At 40.8% G+C, this 22687-nt stretch overlaps 1 protein-coding gene across 5 annotated transcripts in view; it reads left to right on the top strand.

The window, feature by feature from the left end:
- The window catches only part of UTRN (utrophin), a 349507-nt gene that overhangs the window by 56102 nt on the left and 270718 nt on the right, over nucleotides 1–22687 (top strand). For all 5 annotated transcript variants that reach the window (XM_066178907.1, XM_066178906.1, XM_066178908.1 and 2 more), the window contains 5 exons: nucleotides 1964–2025; nucleotides 16981–17073; nucleotides 18483–18560; nucleotides 20283–20375; nucleotides 21237–21409. In XM_066178907.1, the coding sequence (XP_066035004.1) occupies nucleotides 1964–2025; nucleotides 16981–17073; nucleotides 18483–18560; nucleotides 20283–20375; nucleotides 21237–21409 (499 nt within the window). The remainder of the gene's footprint in view (nucleotides 1–1963; nucleotides 2026–16980; nucleotides 17074–18482; nucleotides 18561–20282; nucleotides 20376–21236; nucleotides 21410–22687) is intronic.

Here is a 22687-nt window from a genome sequence, read left to right as displayed (position 1 = left end):
GCATTGGGCTGTCTTTGATGTCTGGTTGAGCTCGAGGTGACTCCAGTGTAGGGTATGTTGGATCAGCTTTAGCTGCCAAAGAGGAAGGAGAAGCACAGAAAGGTAAAGCAATAGCTCCTGGCTGACATGTACCCTCTGTGTCCCAAGCAGGTTTTTCAGCTGTAGCCTAAAAGAAGCCTAGAGCTGAGGTTTTATTTTAAGTGGATATGAAAAATTTCATACAGTTTAGGTTTTTCAACTGTCATGACACTTTCCTTACTGATGTGACTTCTTGTACCTGGACTGAGCTGTAGCCACTATTCCTTGCTGTTAGATAAAACCTACCTGGTTGTTGATTTCTGTTTGTAACAGCTTTTTGGCTAGGTATGTTAGATGTGAATAGGTAGTGTCAGTTTCAGATGCATGTTAGGCCAGAAATGAGGAATACTGAGGTCATCTATATAAGAAATCTTCTGGTTTTATTCTGTTATTTTTTATTTTTTTAAATCTGGATTTTATAGGTAAAATTTTCTTGTACAACATTCTCAATTGCTGCTGAGGTATATGATCTTGTAAGTGGTGCTTTTTAGTCATAATCTGATATTGCTTCACAGTGCATACATTTTCGTGATTGCATGAAGTAAAAAATTTGAGTTGCAATCAGGCTTTTTCTATGGCTTCATTCCAAGTGCAGGGACAGTTAGTCTGAATACCATGGTGGTTTGCTGCTTTGTGGTATGGATTCTGGAAAAATTGATGCCAGCTGCCACCAAGAGGTTCTGCAGGAGAGCGTTCCAGACAGCAGCGTGCTGTGGTCACCTCAAGAGTGTCTTGAGACTTGTCTGCCAAGAAGCTGGTGGAGTCCTGAAGGGCTCTTGGGGACTCCTGACAGTGGCTGCAGCTGTCCAAAGTTTGCGTGGTGTAAGGCACTGACTGCCCTAATCATGGTTTGTGCAGGGATTTGGAGGTTAAAGCCTTTGACAGGCTGCATGTATGTGTTTTCTTGTCTGCAGCAAGCAGAAATCCATACTGGGTGAACCTCCCTTGCCTAGTCTGGTTGTCAGCAGTTATTTCACTGTCATTTAAGTACAGGTGATGTAGCACAGGCTCACCTTTAGCAGTGCTCAGTGCAATTTACCCAAGATGTGCCCTGTGATACAGGCAGGAAAGTCTGTACTGTGCTGGAGGCCACTCACCTTGGTTCTGTGGGACAGGCTCTGTAAAATTGCAGGTGACTCCCAAATGGCTTCCTTAGGCATCCTGGGAAGCTGCCTTCTCTCTGCACAGCTGCAGGCCACTGCTCCTCCCTCTGCCTGCCCTTCCTCCTTGTCCTGCTGGGCCCTTCTGGCTGTCTCGCAGACCCTAGGTGGTGGTACTTTGGTGTCACATCAGCACGGCAGCTGAAGGGAAGGGCTCAGCAGCCCTTCCCACACCTCAGCTGAACTTGTCAGTGACTGATCACTAACAGGGCTCTGAACCCAGGTGCAAAAGCAGGCTGCGGCTGGGTGAGGCTGCCAGTGCTTCAAGGGTTGTCCCAGCAGCTTTACTACCACAGTTGCTGTGCTGTGTACTGAAGGAGGCTATTATCTGCATCAGAAGCTTGAATAAGGGCCTCAGCACCTTTTGGGGTAATGCATTCAGGCAAAAAGGTGTTGACAAAGTCTGTTAATTAAAAGCCCATGGTTTCATAGGTTGTTTTTCACCAGATGGGAAGCCTGTGAATTTTATGCATCAGAAACCTGCTTGGGAGGTGCTGTGAGGCTGATTCTAATGCAAAGGAGCTGCTGTGGTTACTAGCAAAGGCAAAACATTTGTGTGACTCTGCAAATACCAAAGTGTTGTGGATGGTTGAACAGCTTTATTGACAGATAAGGCAGAAAGTTCTCCCACTACTCAGGACAGTGTTTAATGTCACCTGTACTGAACAATCTAGGATTAAGAAGAATGCATTTTTACTCATTGTTTTCTTATTCTCTCTCTCCAGATGAACACAATGATGTACAGAAAAAAACCTTTACAAAATGGATAAATGCTCGGTTTTCCAAGGTAATGTTGGTTTGGATGTACTACTTTATTTTGTTTGGTTCACTGTTTAGAATAATTTTGCTTAAATACACTTTGCTCTTACTCTTGTTGAATATTCCTAGTAAAATCAGTGTGTAGTGAAAATAGATAAAATAGTGTAGTGTTTGTTCCCCCAATTTCCTCCACATAAACATTTGATACTATGTTTTAAGAAAAAATGAAATATTCTATTTATTAAGATATCAGAATAGTTATTTGCATGAGCATGTCTGTTTGGTTTGGTTTATTTCTACATGCAGTTTTCATAGTGCATTGCAGCAGATTTTGAACCTTCATCGCTGTGTTTACTCTGTTGCTGAGTCAGCTTTGCTCACTCTGCAAACCTCTAGTTGAAGCCACCTGGTGTTGCTACTTAAGTCTTAACTGAAATTTTATATAAATACTTGCTCATTTTGAATTTTCCTTGGCTCTCATGTTGTACGTTTCTCATTTTAATTCTCTTTACTGGCTTGAAACTTACTGAGGATCTTTCACAGTTTGGGATGATAAAGGAAGTGCAGTTTGCTTTGAAATGCTATTTAAAGCCTGCTTTTTACACTGTTCTGCTGATAGGGAAAAATGACACTTTGCCCAGGAGTGTAAGTGCCTGTGGAAACTTTTCTTACTTTGTAGTTTGAATATGTGAAAGAACCTGGAATATTATTAGGGAAAACTCATGGTTTTTTCTGCCTAGCGTGGTGCTGCAAATAGAGTAACTACTATTTTGTGTGCTCCTATTGAAAAGCAGCATGTGTGTGAAACCCTGAAAGCAGACATAAATATTAAAGGAAGGGGATGTGTTTTGTTGTGGGTGGGTTTTTTTTTTGGTTTTTTTTTTTTTTTTTTTCCTCCCCCCCCCCCCAAATGAAGCTCCTACTGTGCTTGAGCAATGAATGGCTACTTCTGGAGCGCTGCCCTTCTGAAGTTCTTGATCAGTAATGTAAGGACTTTTTACCTTCCTTTACTTCCTGTGCAATAGGACACTGGGCAATGCAAGGCTTGCGACCTTGGTTGAATCATTTTGGCTTAGGTTTGTTTTGGTTGAAAGTTGATATCCTGCACTCTTTATCCAGTGCATTCTTGGCTAGTTTGCTCTTCAGAGGAGGAGTGTGTGTGGGCAGCTGGTTGCTCTATGCTCAGCTTTTCAATGCTGCCCAGAGGAGTGGTGGTCCTGCAGGAGGAGAATCAGGACAATTATGTAAGGAAGTAAAATGTGGTGAGACAAAAAGGACTGACTCTAGTCCTGTAGCTGTCATGAACATGGAAATGACAGTGATATTGAGAATGAAAGGCAATCATACTGAGAACGTGCCGGGTGACTTATCTGTGAGTGCTGTGGGCATTGCATTGAAGAAGGTAAAATTGTTTTCAGGATTGCTCCTAAAATTGCTCCTGGATTTCCCAAGCACAGGGTATGGTTGATACTCCCAGGGTTTGAAGTAACTGTAGGTTTGTAACTCTGTAACTTCATGGCCCATTAAACACCTGAAGCAATGAAAGCCCTGTTAATGATTAAAGAGACTCCTATAAAAGGACATACTTCCAGCTGCTGTATGTCCTATTCAAACTTGACCATGGCTATTTTGGCATGGCAAGGCACATATTTGTGAAGACTGGCAAGTTCAAATTGCAAGAAAAATGATGATGTTAAGTAGAAATCACCTCATGTAAGAGTCTAGTATCAGCTCTACCTTAAAAATAGAAAGGGACTGATTTTAGTCCTGTCGTGTCGAAGTTTTTTAATGTACCAAGTCATTTGGGTTGTTTAAAATTCCTTTTTTGTTAACTAGATTGATTTAGCTGCTTAGTAGGGTGGAAAGATTTTAGAGGTTAGTTAAATGTAATCCGACTTACATTGCAGAAATCAAAATGGTAACTCAGGTATTTTGTGTGGAATTGTGAATTTCATTCCAGGAATTTTAGTTGTTCTTCCATGTTAATTATATTGTACTTGCCCTTAATTTAAGCAAATAGAAAGTAATCTGTTGAGCCTTTATAAACTGGCTTAGCATACCAAAATCATAAAATTGCAATTGCATATTGCTGAGTTGATTTAAGTAATTCAATAAGGATTTACAAAGGATCTAGAAAGAGTGCTGTGTCCTTCCATTCTCTCATCAGGGAATAGGTAGGTGAGTAAAACACTTCAAGTATCTCAAGTGTGCTGTGAGGTGCCTGCTTTGGTACCTTGATGGGTGAGATAAGAGTCCTTGGTGTAGTTCCCAGTACAGTAACTTGGTTTTGCACTCTTGGTTTAACCTGTGCTAGAGGGATGCCTTTTATTTGCATGTCTTGTTTGAAATCAAGACACGGACATTTAAAGTGGATTGATTCTTAAGGTCAATAAACGTAGTCAGCCAAGGCTGAGTGCTAGTGCTCCCTTAGACATACCTTATGAGAGCTGTACACATTACAATTCACAAGCCTATGATGGCTGTGTTGTAAGGATATTTTGTTAAAGGGAATAAAAAGTGTTAGAGAAATAGTCTGTCTGTTACCAAGCTTTAACCAATAGGGAAGCTTATACTCAAATAAATTTCAGCACATGTTTATAAGGCCATGTGATATTTTTACTTGCTGTGTTTTTTCCATTGCCCTGTCCAGTCTAATTTCGAGAGTCAGGTTTAGCTGTTTTCCTGTGGTATAGCCTTATCAATTAAAGCATCTAGTTGTATGCATAGCTAATATATGTTCTTTACACTTTGTAGAATTGTTTTCTATCCCTTTATCCCTTTCTATATTCATCTTCATTAATTCTTACCATTTCATACATATGCTATTTTCAGAACACCTTTCTGCAATGAAAAAGTGCTATCTTGTCACAGTGGTTTTTAGCCACTGCAAATAAAGGTAGACATCAGTACTGGCTACTAAATTTGAGTGCCTAATCTAGGACTTTAGCTAAATTATCCCAGAGGATTTGACATTTCTTTGAAGTTTCTTAATATAAAACAGAACTCTTGATCCTTATGACAGAATTCAGAGGGTTCATCTCTTCTGCAAACTCAGTCAAATCATCCAAAATATCTAGTTGGTTTTCAGATGGAGCTTGATCATCGTAAAAAAGGGACTTGAAGATGATTATGCCTGTGTCAGCAAGGACTGGCTTTAAAGATCTAAGTAAGTCTCTTAATCTAGCACACAGTTAGTAACTGCATGTAAAATTGTGTTTTAAATGATTCTGATGAGTTACAGGGGATCTTCTCGCTAACAGTGAAGTTTGAATTCAAGTCTGGAGGATAATTTAGTGCTCCAGTTGCCATATATTACTTGTTTCACATAAGAAAAGTGAACAAAGATTTTGTAATCAGCCCTAGTTTGTCCAAATATCTGAATAGCTTCAATCTTTATCTACTTACATGTTTTGTCAGCAGGCCCAGGATTTTTAACTGTGTCTTGCAAATCTCTGATGCTTCAACTTTTAATTACAGAGCAAAGTAGTTGGATGCTTGCACTTGCAACTCCAGAAGGTTTCTAGAAACTTGATAGGCATGTTAAGGAATTCAGGAGTCTTGTGTCCCACTTTAGAACCCTGCAAGTACAATTCTTTCTGCCCTATTTTCTTTCCTTACTCCTACTCTCTGACCCTGTTTATGGTTGGTTTGTTTGTTTTTTCCCCTCACTTACTGTTACACCCTCTCATATCAGAAGCCTTGCCTGCCTAGCAAATCCTTGCAAATCTGGAGTTTGACTGCCCTGCCTATTTCACTTTTGCCTTTGTCACTATACTTTTTTCCCATCAAGACCCAGTTTTTCTTTTTAAAGCTCCAGACCTGCTCCATCTGCTCTTCGTTTCCCCTCTCCCGCCTTTACAGTATTTGATGATTGTGTGGTCAGTCCTATTCTTGCATCTCCCTTTGTCTCAGTGGTACTAACCTTACCCTGCCTTTACCTTCTTGCAGGATTTGGTCGTTGCCGGCTTTAGTTTTCTTATTTTCCAAGGTGGTACTTTTCCAAGTTTGCTTTCAGATTGGTTCCTCTCTTCCTCTGCTATTCCTGAACTTGTCAGGTGGAACACAGAGTCAGCACAAGAAACATGATTCCCCAACTTAATTTAGACCCATGGAGTCAGGTCTGTCACAGCCTGTTGGAACTTAATGCTGTCACTCACTAGAGGAAGTTGAGAGATCCAGCACTGGCAAACTGAAGCTCTGTCTTTTTACCAAGAACTTGTTTCTTCACTGTGTTTGGGAAATTTTCCCACAGGGATGGCAAAAAAAAGCTTTATTGCTAGGAAGGTTATGCTCTGCAAAAAGAGCATAAAGGCCTAGAGATTTGCAATATTTAGTGAAAATGACACTAGATTTCCCTGCCCCTCAGTTATAAGTCTTGGATATGGGAGGCTGTTGAATGGAGCTGGCTGGGGCATTGTTCCAAGGTGTCAGGAACTGCATTCAAAGCCCTTGCATGCCTGAGCGCTGGGCCTCCCTTTCCTTTCCATCATGTGTTCCCATTGCTTTCCAATCCAAGCTCAATTTCTTTTTTTTTTTTTATGTACAGAAACCTTATACAGTCTTATTTGTGCATTTGCAGTGTTCTTTCTGCATGCATTTGTGATTCTGCTCCTCCAGGTCCTGTGCTGGTGCCCTGACATCTGCATTGGCCAGCATTGACAAGGCTTGGAGCCAGGCCAGGATCTGCCAGTGTGAATAAAGCCAGACATCCCACACTTTTACAGCATCTTAAACTCTTTTTCCTATGCTGTGATCTTCCAAAAATGCATTTCATTTTAGGGTTAGAGTGCTAACCCCAAAAATGCGTTTCAGTTTAGGGTTAGGTAAAGAAGAGGTGGAGGTGCAGCTTGGGAGCAGAATGCATCCTCCAGGGCTGAGCTCCAAGTTAGCTTTTGAGGAGGCAAGTGCTCAGTGTGGGGCTCCTATGCATTTCCTCTCCTGGGCTCTGTTGTGTCCCCTCCTGTGGAAGGACACCAAAGGGCGTTGAGAGAGGACAGGCCAATAGGAGAACCAATGAGTTGTACTTAGAATGCTTTGGGGTGTTGAGGCGTTATATGCATCTTAAAACTGAAACAGCTAATTCCTCATTATACCAGGCATTAATTAATTTGTTAATTGCAAAGTTGTCTTTTAGTTTTTGTGTGATGTGCTGAATAGATGTTTTCCTCCATTTCTGCTCCTTAATTTTCTTTCTTCTAAGGGTTGTTTTGTCATAATAGTAAATGTCAGGTCCTGTACTTTTGAAGACATTTTGTAGCTCCACTGCTGACCCTTAGCAAGTGTGATAAATCTTTTTAAAGACAAAATTATACCTGTGCATGACAATTAATTTCACATGACCCGAGGTACCTCAGGTCAAAAACATTTCAGAAGGGTTTTTTTTTGGGGGGGAAGGAGGATTATGGAGTTCACTGTATTAGTCATGCAACAAAAGAGATCAAAAAGATTGATTAGGCAATTTTGTCTGTCCAAGGTGACATCACCTAAGATGCTGTCTAGTCCTTTTTGCAGCTCAGTTTTTGTGGTGCAACCAAGGAAATACTCAATGGCTGGTGAAATATTCTACAGTCTAATTGCTTCTAATATTTTTCAATGCTGAATTAAAAAGTAACTTCATTTAAAGATAGCCAAAGCTTAAAAAGCAACAGCATTGGTAGAAAAGAGGAATAATCTGGGTAAATAGAATTAGCTTTTGCATGAGCCGGCCTTGAAAAAATCAATTTTTAGTTTACTTTTTTCTTAGTCTCTTTTTATGACAAGACCAAATAAGTCTTTCTAGGCCTAAGATATGTATTAGCCAAGAAGCACAAAAGTAACCTTTTCTTCTGTAATAGGTTGTGAGTTATGGTAAGGATGACTACTTTCTAGCATAAAAGCAACAATATGTAGCAGTTTGTGATCTCTCCCAGATATAGCCACAGCAAAAATTTGTCAGTTTTCTGCCCTCCTTTCAACTTCTGCTGCTTTCTGCTCTAAGAACAAGGTGTGGTTAGCATCTCCCTTGCTGGACTTGAAAGCTTGGTGTAGTAATGTAAACTGTTAGTATTGCTGGCTCGGTTAATGCCCTGGTTTTGGGACAGAATTTGATTCTTGGACTTGGTTATCATCCTAATTGTTGGAGTATTTGTGGGACCTTCTCAAACACTATAGCTGAACCTGGTAGAGGCATCAGAGCACATCTGTTCCTTTACCTGTTTGCTGCTAATGAGAATAGTCAACCTGGTAAGCAGGAATATTTTTTAAGGGTCCAGTTGAAGTTATCTGACTTGAAGAACTATAAGGATGACCCTTCAGTCTTACAAGTGAGATAACTGACAGTGGTAAGCAGGGTCCCAACTGTCCCTGCTGGTATTGTTATGTAATGAGATTTAATTGCAAGCTGAGGTTAGTACTGTTGCATTAAACATGTTATTGTAACATAGGCTTATGTAAATGTGTTAATAAATACACTGGAGAGAGACCTACAGAGTTACTGATGCCTTGCTATGCTGTTTGCACTGATAGATCTTCTTCCCTCCTTCGGTCGTGTTATCAGTAGAGTATTTTAGATGTTCTGTGAATTGAACTATCTTTAGCTTTTCACCTTTACTGCTCCTTAAATTCATGTCTGTCATCTAGTAGAATCAAAATTTCCAGCATATCTCAGTGATGAGTATTACTTCCCCCTGCTGCCGCCTTTTAGTCTAGGGCTTTAAATAGCTATTTAGTTGCTTGTAATTTTTTTACTTTTGAACCACCAGTAGTTAAAAATAATTTGATCTAAAAGGTGTCTTTCTCTTATGATTGTAACTTTTAATGTATCTTTTTAAATTGGTATTTAAAATCATAGTTTTGGTACTAGTGTCATGTTGAGATGCCACAACTCCTTGGAAATATTCAGGACAGAGTAGACTATACTCAGTGAAATATCTGTCACAGTATAGCTAGTGTTTATGTATGATGTTCTGTAACTCCTGCATGTTAGTGGAAGGAGAATGGAAAAAAGTATCAATTTTAATAAAAATACTTCTGTAAACAATGTCTATGGTCTTAAATTAGAAACTGGCAAGATTATTTGTTGACATGATTGTTTACTTTATGCAATGACCTTTTTGCTTTCTGATTTGTTTCCCACATTGAGTTCCCATGTGCTGGCCTTATGATGTAGCAGTACTTGACATGTTTCTTTCTTGGTCTTGGTCATGATAAAGTGTAGTTCTTCCTCCTGTGTTGTTTGAGTTTAAACTGGTTACTGTGAGTTTCCTGGGAATGTACTTGTACATTAGGAGTGGTTAATACTCTCATTTAAGAGTCCAACCTGTCCAATATTTGCCCCTTCCCAAAGGAAAGGGGTCTTTGCAGTTCTACTACTATTTTGACCTATGTATTGAGCATGTTGTTAGATGTTAAAAATTGTCATGTATTGGTTAAAAATAATAAACTAAAACAACTCTTAACTTCGTAAAAGTGGCATCAGAAGAATCTGATGGAAAATCAGTATGTACTGCTTCTTATGTCATTTCAGGTTGTTTTGGTGTTCCTGAAGTGGCAGATTATGTAAATGGCAACCAGGGCTTTTCCCAGAACTGCTCTGAGCAGCTGGAGCTTGTCTGCTGCATTCCCTTAGTGGCTGGTGAAGGTCACTTGTACGGTTTTATGAAATGTGTTACTTTCCTGGTGACAGCCAGTGTTCATTAACTGTGAAACTGAGAGGACCTTTCATCCTGGTTTTGATGTTGTGACTACAAGGTCTGAATCAGTATCACCTAGGAGGATGAGAAATGGAGGTGGCTTATCTCTTGCTCTCCAATCTCTTTGGCATTCATTAATTGGAAAAGTTAGGTTTAATAATGTAGCTTCAATAATTATTGATTTAAAGCACAGATAATTTTTCTGCTACAGGTAACTGATATGAGAAAATTTCATGTTTCTGGTTAAACAGCTAGGTAAACATTTAAACTTTTATGATTGGCTTTGCATCTTCTTGTTCAAGAATAAAGAATATAAATAGTCATGGTAAAATGATAAGTAATAGCTGGTGTTTGAAAAAAGGAGGTTTTGTCCTACTGTGAATTTGTTGACTCCATTTTTTTCTCTAACTTGGCTCAGTTTGATACAGTTCCCTACTGATAATAAAGGGACAATTAAGAATGTTCTACTGTAGAACATAATCAAGAATGATCGCTGCCTTGTAGCTGCAATGGCTTCAGTAGAACAAACTGTTAGTGTGGATGACTGGGCTTTCAGCTGTCAGCAGCATTGGATGACTTAAAAAAATCTGATCCGGATTTTGTTTATGGAAGCTCCATTTCCTGGGAACGCTTTTTGGCAAAGAGAAGGAATGATTTCTGCACAGTCATGTTGGCTGGCTTGTATGACCCTTGGTTGTGAGTAATTCTAGATGCACACAAGGAAGTGAGTCACCCTCTTAAACCTGATCCAGGTAGAAGGACTTGAAAGATGGCCAAAGGGGCATATGAGGACTGCTGGTGTGAGGAGATCACTGTGTGGTACCTCCTTCCCAAACACTGCTGGTGTCTTGCTGGAAAGTGCAAAACTGATGCCTGAGTTGCCTGGTCTTGTATGGTATGGTAGCATCTGGTCTCCAGCTCAGAGATCATTAATAAACTGCTGCTTCCTCATGACGTAAATCAACAGAAAAAGTGGTTTCTGCTGTGGATAACTAGCAAAAGTTCTTTGTCTCTTCCTTCCCTTACTTGTGTTCACACAAAGGCTGGCACCAAAATATTTGTTGGAATAAATGTAACATGATGGATTTGATCTGGTTCTGATTCTTGTGTATGTGCCTAGTGGTGCATAACAAATGTTATCACCATGCAAAGTTCATAAGAACACAAGCAAGTCTAGCCCACAGTTTATGTACAGTCTCTAGCTTTTACTTTTTTACTTTCCTTTCTCTTGTTCTGCCTCCCTTTCCCTTTCCTTTTTTCTCTTCCCCTTTCCCTTACACCAGTCCTGTTAAGTGAATCAACTCCTTTCCTGCTATCAGTGCTAATTTAAAGCACTGGGGAAACAACACTGCCTCTTTCTAAGTCTGTTTATTATGTTATTTTGTCTGTTTTATCAAGCCCTTGTGTCTATTACAGTAACTGTGTGTACAGCTCTGCTGGCAAAGCCTTCTTGAACAGGCTGAGGGAAAGATTTCTGCCAGGATTTTTTTTTTGTTTGATTTTTTTCTGCTCTTATAGCAAACATAAGCGAAGCTGAGAAGAACTACCTTCTGTTAATTATAAAGTGTTCAGTGAGGGGGATGTGAATGCTTTACACCATGAACCAGCACAGATCTTCTGGTAGGAAGTGTGTCCCTGCCTGTTCTTTATACTATCTTTGTAAGTAAACTGGACTCTGTTTTGCCTTTGAGAAAGGACCCATTAGCTACCTCGTAGTTGTACAGTGCTTAGCACAATGAAAGCTGCTCTTTAAGTACTTACCAACACAACCATGACTAGCCATTTGCCCTTGGGAAGGGCTCGGTGTGGTTTGTCACTGTCACTCTTTCTTACAAGACAAGTACTTAAATTTCTCAATCCATTATGCTCAGCGATGGACTGCTCCTTACAGGATGCTGGAAGGGGCTGAACTACTTTGTACTTGTGTAGTCTTTAAGTATTTAGAAAGTGAATAAAATGTCAGTTCTGAAAAAGAGAAATTTAGATTGCCTTAGCATACTGTATGCCAGATGAAACGCTACAGAGAGAGAAATACATGTGCTTTTTGCATACTGCAGATCGTGTATTTATTTGTATGTGTGTAACTGTGGGTACAGACTTTATTTTTCAGAAGGCTGGGTTATTTTCTGGGTGTTAGGAGTGAGCAGTATGGATGTGGGTAGGTGTGGTGAAGGAAGGAAGCTGCAGAGCTCTGTGCAGGCCTTCTGCCCTCCCCCAGAGCCCAGGCTCTTGCCTGCACACCAGCCTGCCCCAGCACGTAGCTGGTCTGTCTCAGGGCTGCCTGCTTCACCCCAGTGCAGTCTGCATGGAACAGGTGCCCTCATGGGAGTCAGACTGCTGCGTCAGGGCCAGGGTTCAAGTGTGCTCCTGGCCCTGGAAGAAGCACAGGTCCAGCCTTTGAGGCCATGTGTTGCATCTCCCAGATTGCCCTTGCACTGCCACAGCAGCTGCCCCAGTAGGTTGGGTGGTGGGCACTACTGCTGAGGTGGTGGGGCTCTGCATGGGTTTTATCACAAAGAGAAGGGTGATGGCAGCAGCTAGGCTGGCTCGTGCCTGGAAGAGGAGGGCATGCATGCCTGCTTAGCCAGCATTGTCCCAGAGCTTTTTCTTGTCATCTCTTGGAAGATAAAGGTATGGGACTATCCCTTGGGACTGCCATTTAAAGAAATTATTTTCCTGCACCCTTCTATGCTTAATGAACTTCTAGAGTCGTGGCTGTCAGAAGCTGGGATCTATAGCTGTTCTGTTTGCATGGAGAAAGTAGAAGACTTCCTGAAGCACAGTGGGTTGCTATTGAACTGCATCCCAAGAAAGCAGTCCAGTATCCAGCTGCACTGGAGGACAGAGCAGTGATGTTTCTGACTGCAGACCATACGGTTCACATAGCAGGTCCTGCATGGAAATGTGCATTCAGGTATGAGGAAAATGCATGAGTGGCAGGAGGCAGTGTAAACAGAGCAGGATGCAGTGCCTGTGCAGTCTCTGCTCCATTGGGACATCAGCTGACTGTCAGGGCTGGCTTTGTGCCCTGATGGGACAGCTGAGGCTGCCTGGGTGGCAGCTGCCACCAGGTGTGTGCATGTGATTCGGGTGGGTGTGGGAAGCTGGAGAATCAGGTTTCCAGCTTTTCTGGTGGGTGTGCTTCTGTGGAGGTGGTGATAGGCTTGGTGGGGTGGATGCTGCAACCCTTTCTTAGCAAACTTGAGTCAGCTTGCATGTGAGAAAATCTATTCTGTAAGCTAAATTCTTTCCCTCAGAGAGCATTTACCAGACTTCACTAAATACAGTGGCTTTTGAGGATAGTGGATACTTTTTCAAACCAGGAATAAGTAGCTTAGATTGCAGAAACAATTTAATACTCTTCTGTTGACTCTTTGAACTGACAGCAAACATGGTTCTCTGATGGTCAGCAAAATGGAAAAGTCATTCTCCTGAGAAAGCAGATCTAAATAATTTCCACCATCACAGCAGTGTGCATTGCATAGGGCTGGAACATACCATGACCTGCTGAAATGAGTAACTGAAAGCAGGAAGTCATTCAGCTTGTTTTCATGCATGTGAAGTTAGGGGATGGAAGCAAAGAAAGATGGCTATATCCTCTTAATACCTTTGTTGCACTGTATTAAGTGAAGTATCTTTCTGCTTTTCAGTAGTTCCAAATCCTTTTTAACTTTTGGACCTAAGGCAACAAATTCATTGAGGATATATGGCTTTAACATTCTCAGTTTTGTTGTTATGTATGTGTATGCCATTCTAATTATATATAATTATAATTAATTGTATAATTATAAAGGCTTTCCTTCTGTAGGGCCTTTGATGGTGTCTCCCACAACATCATTTGTCACTAAATTGGAGACATAGGGGATTGATGAATGGACTGTTAAATAAATGAGGAATTGCCTGGACAGCTGCATTCAAAGATTGGCAGTCAACTGCTCAATGTCCAAATGGAGATCAGAAATAAGTGCTGTCCCTCAGGAGTCCCTAATGTGATCTGTAGGGTTCAATGTCACCAGTGACATGCAGTGGGTTTGGGCATGCCCTCAGCAAGTTTGTGGATGACACCACACTGAGCAAATGCAGTTGGTTTGCACGAGGGAATGGATGTCACCCAGGAAGACTTCAGGCTATAGAAGTGGCACACGTGACTCTCGTGAAGTTTGGCAAGGCCAGGTACATGGTCCTGGTCTGCACCTGCATCATGGCATTCCCCAATCTCTGTACGGACTGGGAGAAGAATGGATTAGGAGCAGCCCTGAGGAGAAGGACTTGAGGGTACTGGTGGATGAAAAACTGGGCAGGAGACAGCACTGCGTGCTTCAGCTCAGAAAGCCAACCATACCCTGGGCTTCATAAAAAGATGTGTGGCCAGCAGGTCAGTGGAAGTGGTTCTCCCCCTCTGCTCTGAAAAGGCCCACACTTCAATGACTAAGAAGTTTGTTTGGTTGGGGTTTTTTTAGGTTTTTGCTTTCACAATGAATGTTTGAATATTATTGCATCCAGAGACCTCTGTTAGCTCCTACTGCTTGCTTTTCTGGTCATATGAACAATTTCCTTGCACCCTTAGCAACCTGTTTTTACTGTCTTCAGTGTGGTGATGCAAACCAAATGTAAACTAAATTTTACTGGCATCTGGGTTGATTGTACTGTGGCTGAACAACTCCTGCACTACACCATAAACTGTAGAAGAGGCTTCTCTGCATCTCCATTTGTTACCCTGTTCTCTGGCTCATAAAATCACAGAATGGTTAAGTTTGGAAGGGACCACTGGAGATCATCTAGTCCAGCCTCCCTGCTCATGCAGGGAGCCCTAGAGCCTGTTACTCAGGACTACATCCAGATTTTTTTTTAATATCTCCAGAGAGGGAAATTTTACAACCTCTCTTGGTAGTCTGTTCTGTTGTGTGGTCACCTGCACAGGGAAGCTATTCCTTGTCTTCAGGAGAAGCTTCTGTCAGTTTCTGCCTGTTGCCTCTTGTCCTATTGGTCCACTGAGAAGAGCTTGGCTCCATCCTCTTGGGACATTCCCTTCAGATACCTACAGACACTGATCATGTTTCAGTTGTCTCTTCTCAAGGCTGAATAGGCCCAGCTCCCTGACACTTTCCTTGTAAGAGATGCTCCAGTCCCTTGATCAACTTTGTTACCCTTTGCTGGAGCTGCTTCAGGAGCTCCATATCTCTCTGGTACTGAGGAGCCCAGAACTGGATACAGCACTTGTGAGTCTCACACAAACCTAGTGAGATGTGGCCTTGCTGGGAATGAGTAGAGGGACAGAATTACCTCCCTTGACCTCCTGGCAGTGTTCTTCCCAATGCCCCCAGGACACCGTTGGCCTCCTTAGCCACATGGACACACACTGCTGGCTCACGGACAGCTTGCTGTCCACCAGGACTCCCAGGTCCTTGTCCACAGAGCTGCTTTCCAGCAGATCAGCCCAAGCCTGTACCCAGTGCATGAAGTTATTCCTCCGCAGGTTCAGGACCCTGCACTTACATTTGTTGAATTTCACACAGTTCCCCTCTGCCCATCTCTCCAACCTGTTGAGGTCCCTCTGAGTGGCTGCACAGTGCTCTCAGGTGTCTGCCATGCCTCCCAGCTTTGTGTCATCTGTGAACTTGCTGAGGAGGCATCTTTCCTTCCATCCAAGTCATTGATGAGGAAGTTAAACAATACTGGGCCCAGTATTGAACCTTAGGGGACACCACAAGTGACAGGCTTCCAGCTAGACCCTGTGCCAATGATAGTGGCCCTGTGGGATTTGCCATTTAGGCAGTTCTCAATCCACCTCACCTTTCACTTGTCTAGTTCACACACCTGAGTTTGCCTATGTGGATATGATGGGAGACAGTGTCAAAAGATATGCTGAAGTCCAGGTAGGTAACAGCCGTTGGTCTCCCTTCATCTCTCCAGCCAGTTCTCCCAGTTTACGCTTCAGCATGCTTTAAAATCTTGGTTAAGTTGCTGTGCAGCGGTGAAGTATCTGAGTTATCTGTGAAAAGTACATGCTCTGAGAGGAAGATCATACTTACCACTTTTTAGCTGGTTGAAATTGTTACATTTAGTTATGTTTTTGTACAAGAAACTAAAATGTTTTCTTGCAGCTGTTCAATTCTTTTTTTTTCTGTGTTGGTAGTTTTAGTAGTATCAAATCTAATTAAAGGGACACCTAAGGAAAAGCCATGTGAATTTTGGGGAAAACCGGACATTTGCCAAAAAACAGGGTTCATTGAGCTGTTCAGTTCTCTTTTCCTGATTTGTTAGCCAGTATTTGGCAATTACCAGCAGCTGCAGGGCAGGAGGAGATTAGCAAAGACAGGAGAGATCTATGCCAGCTAATTCATGCCATATAAGGTGGGTCTCTGACAGCCTTCTTTCTGAAGAGCAATGTTGAAAAGTTAAGGTGATAGGAAAAGACGATACTGGAGCTTTTTGTGGTAGTTAAAAAATTTTTTTTTCTCCTCAAATTGGCACTTGAAAGGAACACTGAAAGCAGTAGTTTAATTGATTTCTTGGTAGCCAGCAGGTGAATATTATGAAGCAAAGGCACTTAGTTGCTGGCTGGCTGTGCCTTCTCCCCTTGCCCTGTAGAACTGTCCCACAGTAACTTTCTTATGGTCCAAGAAGAGATAAGATAAGATAAAAAGGAAGCATGGGAAAGGTTAGCATGATTCCACTCTCATCTGCCACAATTATTGTACAGAGTCCCTCCACTCCAAAAGAAAGTAAAAATTGGAAACTTACAATTTAGAGTTGCTCTAGGTTTCAGATTATGCTTCTTTTCCATGGTAGAGAAAGTGATTAATTTGTTTCAATAAATATTGTACCTTTTGATCTACTGCTCTTTATAGAACAGTGGCATCTTCTTACACAGGGTTCAATTCCAAGTCATTTTTTGTCCTTTTTTTTTTTAATCTGAGAGAACTTGTCCCAATAGCTTCTTTCTGAAAAGCCTCAGCTTATTCTTCCTTTAGATGCAGCCAAACCAAAGCATTCCTTCTCAAATGACTCCTCAAACTTGCCAAGTTTTCTTTCTTTGCCATCTTTGTGTGTTGATGCATCCATCCTAATCTCAGCCAGGATGCAGTGATTTGGTTCCTTAGTACAAGGCTGCTGATGCACAGAACTGCAGTGATAGGAAGGAAATAAAAAAACCCTCTTAAAAATGGAAGGGTTCCTTCTTGATCACTGTAGCAGTCCCCTAGCTTTCATTTACTGCTTTTAGTGCCAAATAAGAATAAATTAAAAGATACAATTTTGAGGGAAGTTCTGCTTAAACACTGTTTTCATTACTCCTGCTTTTTCTTCTGCAGAGTGGGAAGGCCCCAGTGAAAGACATGTTCACAGATCTCAAAGATGGAAGGAAGCTTTTGGACCTTTTGGAGGGTCTGACGGGGAAGCCTCTGGTAAGAGAAACATCTGAGTCATATTTCCCTTTATTAAAAAAACCCAAACCAATGAATAAACAAAACACAAACTGAGGCATGTGATTTTTTCTTTAAATTTGAATTTATTTAAAGCATGATTTTCCTTGTAGTGTGTACTTGTTCTTACAGTTCCAGTGAAATTCCCATGAACTCCACTCATGAGATACAGGGTCAGGCTGAAGATTAACTGTGTAACCCTCTCTTGAGGATTTACATACTCTTTAACAAAGCATGTAAAACCAGTGGTGTCGTTCACATAGAGTATGTTTTTGAGAGATCTTTTAAAAGTCTGTTTCTGGATGATCAGGTAGACCTGTGTTCAGCTGGATCCCTGTGGGCTCATGAAAGATCCCTTAAAGAGACAAAGGAAAGTAAAAAGGACAGCAGCTAGTAGGCAAAAATCTGCATCTCCATTGAAAAATTTTGTCATCTACAGACAGGAAAAGGCTGAAAACTGCTTGAAATGTGTATGGGAAAGCGTGTGTAGCTGACAACTCTTCCCATGCTAACATTAATGGCTCTTTAGAAAGAAGCATGAAATGCGACGAAGCCTGTTAATTAATTGGAATTAAATTCTTAATTTCACTATTTATATTAGTCTCAAACTTGTTTATGGACCATATAAAATATTAGTTGCACGCTTACTTTTTTTTTGTAAGCAGATGTGTTTTACTAGTACTTTTAAAAATTTGTGGTGTGATTTAAGTATGCTGGAAACAACAGGTTTTTTGTTTCGAAGTTGATTATTGTGTTCCAAGTTCAGCCCTGTGCTCTTGCAGTATGATCACTTTCTGCCACAGGAATTAAATTATGGTGATTAAAAGCAAACTGAGTGGCAGGTATTGTCAAGAGTTGAATGTTTGTGGTTTTTTTGGTGGGCTTTTTTTTGTGGTTGTAGAGGTGGTTTTTATTTTTTTTTCCTTTCCCTGATATTAAAGGGGAGGGAAAGTCAGGAAGCGTAACTTCTTCCCAGTATGCAAAGATTTAGCAGGCTTTTGGTGCCAGAAAAACAAATTGCTGCTTGTTCTCTCTTGGGAGCCAGAAAATTTCAAGTACTCTGGCAAATGTTCAAAAGCCTCAGATTTTCCCCAGGAACTCTCCCTTTGCTTTTGCATTACCAGTTTATAATTCTGTAGATGCTGGGAGTAAAACTTTTGGACTTACTGAAGATGAGCTGAAACACATTTTGAATCTGAGGCCTGTCCTGTGCCTTGAATTGGGGAATATTTTTCTGCCCAGTTTTCGTTTTGAAATTGTTGTGGATGATCTTGGTTTTTCATACTACTCCTAAAAGAAGAAAAAGCTAAAATCTGGAGAATTTTTCTCTAATTTTGTTTGTTATGTCCATTAATTCTGATATTGAACAGATTGTAACATTTTCTTTTCAGCCTAAAGAACGAGGTTCCACACGAGTACATGCCTTAAACAATGTCAACCGAGTACTGCAAGTCTTGCATCAGAATAATGTGAGCATGTTTTTCCACAATTTTTTGAGAAATTCTTTAGTTTATTGTTGTATGTAAATGAGTTCAGAATGTAGAGAGTAAAGATTTTTGGTACTCAAAATGAGACCTCATTGAGGTGGATAAACTGTTCATAGTTTCTTACATGGTGTAGACTTTTGGTGTCCAGCAATTTTGTGAGTTCTTAAAATGAAAACTTAATAATGGCATTAAACCACTAATCACAAAACTGGTTTGTTGAAAAGTGTGCAGCTCCCAAGAAAAAGGTGCCTTGAAGCTTTGCTATTGCATAGCTGATGAACACAGCAAGACAAAAAAATAACTTCCAGTAATGCTGCATATCTCGTGCAGAAATCTGTGAGGGGACAGCAGGTTTTCATGGCTCTATCCTGCTCTCTGTTTCCAGGAGGGTCATTTCATTGACTTCTGTCAAATGTAAAGTGTTTCTGATTTGCAGCTTTGGTAACTGATCAAAAGAACAAACAAGCAAACAAAATCAAATCCTCCTCTAAGAAAAAATAAAAATAATAATTATTTGGCTTCATGTTTGTTTTTACTGCCTGGAAGACAGTAGTGCTAAAGTGATTTTAGTTTTTCTTCCTTTTTTGACGAACAATTCCTCATAAGCATGCTCTCTATACTTAGAATTTCTATTTGTGCATGTCAGGTCACTAAAATAACCTAATAAGAACATTCAGGCAATAAAATACATCAAATACAAGAAAGCATGGGCATATTTATATAAACTGCTGATTGAAGAGTGATACCAACATGCTGTATTATACTGCAATTTCCCCTCTGTGCTGGTGGACTAGTGTCATATTTCTTGGAAGCAGACAAAGCTGGCAGTAGGTTGTTTTTGTTCTTTGAGGTACTGTAAATATTAACTTTTTAAAGGATAAATAATGAATTTTTCAGCTTGAAATTGATTTATTTTATTATAATAATAAATGAAACAATACTGAATTGCAATAATTAATTATTTCTTCCTTAAGCTGACAGCATCTGGGTTTCTGGAAGTAAACAGATGGTCGTAGTTAGCTGAAGGTTAAGGTCATGTACTTGATTTATGCCTACTGCTTAACTTCATTAGAAAGGGTGTTGTGTGTTATGGTGTAGGGAAAAGGCATCCACTGAGAAGCAGTTGCATTCTGTTGTTTGAGAGTTTGTGGGCTATGCAATATTCATAACTCATGAAATAATTTATAGAAACGATTAAATATATATTGCAAGGATCAGACTAAGCTAGGGTGTAGGTGATCGAGTGATCCTGTGTACCTCATCCTTTACACAGAATGGTTCCAAGTAAGGAAAGTCAACTTTTTTGATTTGTCAATCAAATTAAAAATTAAAAAAACCTGAGGTCCAAACTTACTAAACTTTTATTTTTATATGAGATCCTTCATGCTTGCATTTCTCTTGTTCAGTTTTGACTGCTGGTATGCACCTGTATATTTAGAGGAGAGAATAAAACTCTTCCAATGGAATATCTTCTTTGGTGCCATCTTTTGTCATGCAGTTGAAGCAGTTAACATTAAGTTTATTTAAACAGTTGTCATGACGAATTCATATGAACAGTTCTCTGTCAACTCTGCTTTTCTCTTCAACTACTTTTAATTTCAGAGCACTTCGTAATACTTGGCTGGACAGCTAGGGATGTGGGGTGGGGTTGAGACTTGGGGCTGTGATAACAGTGTGTAATAGAGAGTGATTCAACCTCTCCAGGTGGAGTTGGTGAATATTGGAGGAACTGACATCGTTGATGGAAATCACAAGCTGACGCTGGGGCTGCTGTGGAGCATTATCTTGCACTGGCAGGTGAGAGGCTGCTCTGAGATCTCTTCCTTTCCAGGAATCACGTACATTGTTCTGCTGTGATTCTCGCAAACCTTCCCAGGCTCTTGGTGGCAGAAAATACTGCTTCTATTTTGGGCTGGTAAATAAAGGCAGGCCAGTATTCGGTTTCTGCTGGAAGTCTATTGGCTGCTTCCCATGACCCGTATTCTCGTATGTGCCCAGTTGTGCTCAGCTGCTCACTTTAGTTCCTGCTGCTATGAATTGCAGAGAGGCTTTTTGGGCTGGAGCATTGTATTTCTTTTCCTTCCTCAAGGGCTTGAGGCAGGTAGTGTTTTACTCTTAAGGTAGCTATGTTTGTCTTGCATCTTACAGCTGCTTTGTTAGGTTTGTTAGTGTCATAGATTGAATTGCTCCTGGTTTATCAAGTATCTGGGAAGATCATTGAATTAACTTGGAGGGACTTTGATACATGCGTACAACTGGTACCCAAACAACAAACTACTTTTGTTGGATGAGCAGATAGCCTCTTCTTGCAGAAAACCTATTCAAGCTGGATTTTTGGAGTTTGTTTACTGATGGAACCATAGCAAGAAGCAATGATGGGTATTATTCCCTATGCTTAGAGCAGACCGCACTAAGGCGAGGGGAAGAATCATAATATAAGAGTAATGTGTTATTACATGAAGCATCACTGGTTCTTGTAATAAGCTGAGGGCAAAAATGGCCTGAAGACTGCTATTCCCAAATTTCATGCGAGGAATTGGAGTTTGATTCATAGCTTTTCATGGGGAAGCTCCTTCCATGATTTGTGAAGTAATTTGGTTTTGTCAGGAGCAAAAGTTGGTCATGTCTTTGTAAGGTGTAGTTGTTGCTGTCTTGCAGGTGAAGGATGTCATGAAGAACATCATGTCAGATTTGCAGCAGACCAACAGTGAGAAGATACTGCTGAGCTGGGTTCGGCAGTCCACCAGACCTTACAGTCAGGTCAACGTTTTGAACTTCACCACGAGCTGGGCTGATGGACTCGCCTTTAATGCTGTGATTCACAGACACAAGTAAGTAGCAAACAGCTTACCTTTGACCCTAATGAAGTAAACAGCTTTTTTTCTGTGTCTTCATGCTTGAGCATTTGACAGCTTCTGGCCTATTTCAGTGATTCATTGTCCGGGTTTTTTGCTTGTTTGTCTTTTTTTGTGGTAACAATAGCAGTGATAGGGACATTGCCAGAGCCTTGTAAAGGCAGGGGCCAGGGCAGGAGTGTAACATTGAGTTCCTGCACATGCACAAACATTTGCTAATTGGAGTGGATTTACATCCCACTTGGTATGCATTCTACAGTGAATATATTGACAGGGTCTCAGCAGGGGAAGGGAGAGATGACCATCTGCTTCACCTGTGCTTCCTTCTTCTATCTGCCCTCCTCTACAAATAGAAACATTTCTTCCACTGGAGATTGCCATATAATTTCAATAAGAAGATACAGAAGCTTCAAAATGAAAGAATGAGAGACTCTGCTGCTTTTCTTGTGTTTTTTTTTATTGTCTCTTGCTTGAAAGACAATGTATGCAGTTCTTTCAGGAGAACTGTGGGGCAGAATATGAAAGGGTAATAGAGCACTTCAGGTATCTGTAGAGCGTCCTTTAGTTTGTTCATTATACTTTATAAGTAATAGCATTAAAGTTTCTTTGCACAGATCTTTTGTGTTCTTTCTGATTTTTGCAGAACTCTTCAGAAGTTTAAATAAATCATCATTACGGATTCTATTAACATTGCATACCTTTTTTACTTCCTTTTAAAAAATCTCTTCTTTGAGATCTACTAGGCAATCTAATCCAATGTTTCTTAAATGAAGTCAGCTCATTGCTTTGCAAGGTCTGACTGTTCTTGTCCATAAATAACCATTTTCATGTGGAAATGGTATAATAATTTCTAGAATTTAACCAGACCTCCTGGTCATCAGATATTTGACGCAGCAACTGCTTTACAAACATCCATGTTTACACCCAGCAGTTGCAAAGTGTTTGCAGAACATACATTCACTTTGAGCCTGCTCTGAAGTGCCCATCTGGCCTGTGGTAACTTCTGTAGGCTCTGTCACAGGCTCTTTGGCTTCAGGACATGTCTGCCCTGGCATGCCCTGTCTCTGTGTCTTGTGAACCAGAGCTGGCATGTGTTCGGCCTGTATGGGTGTGAAAGGAGGGCCAGCGCCATGCTGAGGGCTTCTGTAGGTTTGGAAGGACTGCTATTCAAGGACAGAGCAATACTACAAACATCTCACTGGAATTTATCACAAGTATTACTGAGTTCCTCCCCTAGATAGTGTGAGCAGTTGT

Source organism: Chamaea fasciata, unplaced genomic scaffold (assembly GCF_029207755.1).
Source record: "Chamaea fasciata isolate MVZ Bird 193981 ecotype frontalis unplaced genomic scaffold, bChaFas1.0.hap1 SCAF_3, whole genome shotgun sequence".
NCBI classification, from domain to species: Eukaryota; Metazoa; Chordata; class Aves; order Passeriformes; family Sylviidae; genus Chamaea; species Chamaea fasciata.
The sequence above is the reverse complement of the archived record's forward strand: the minus strand, read 5'-3'. Positions and strand labels throughout refer to the sequence as shown.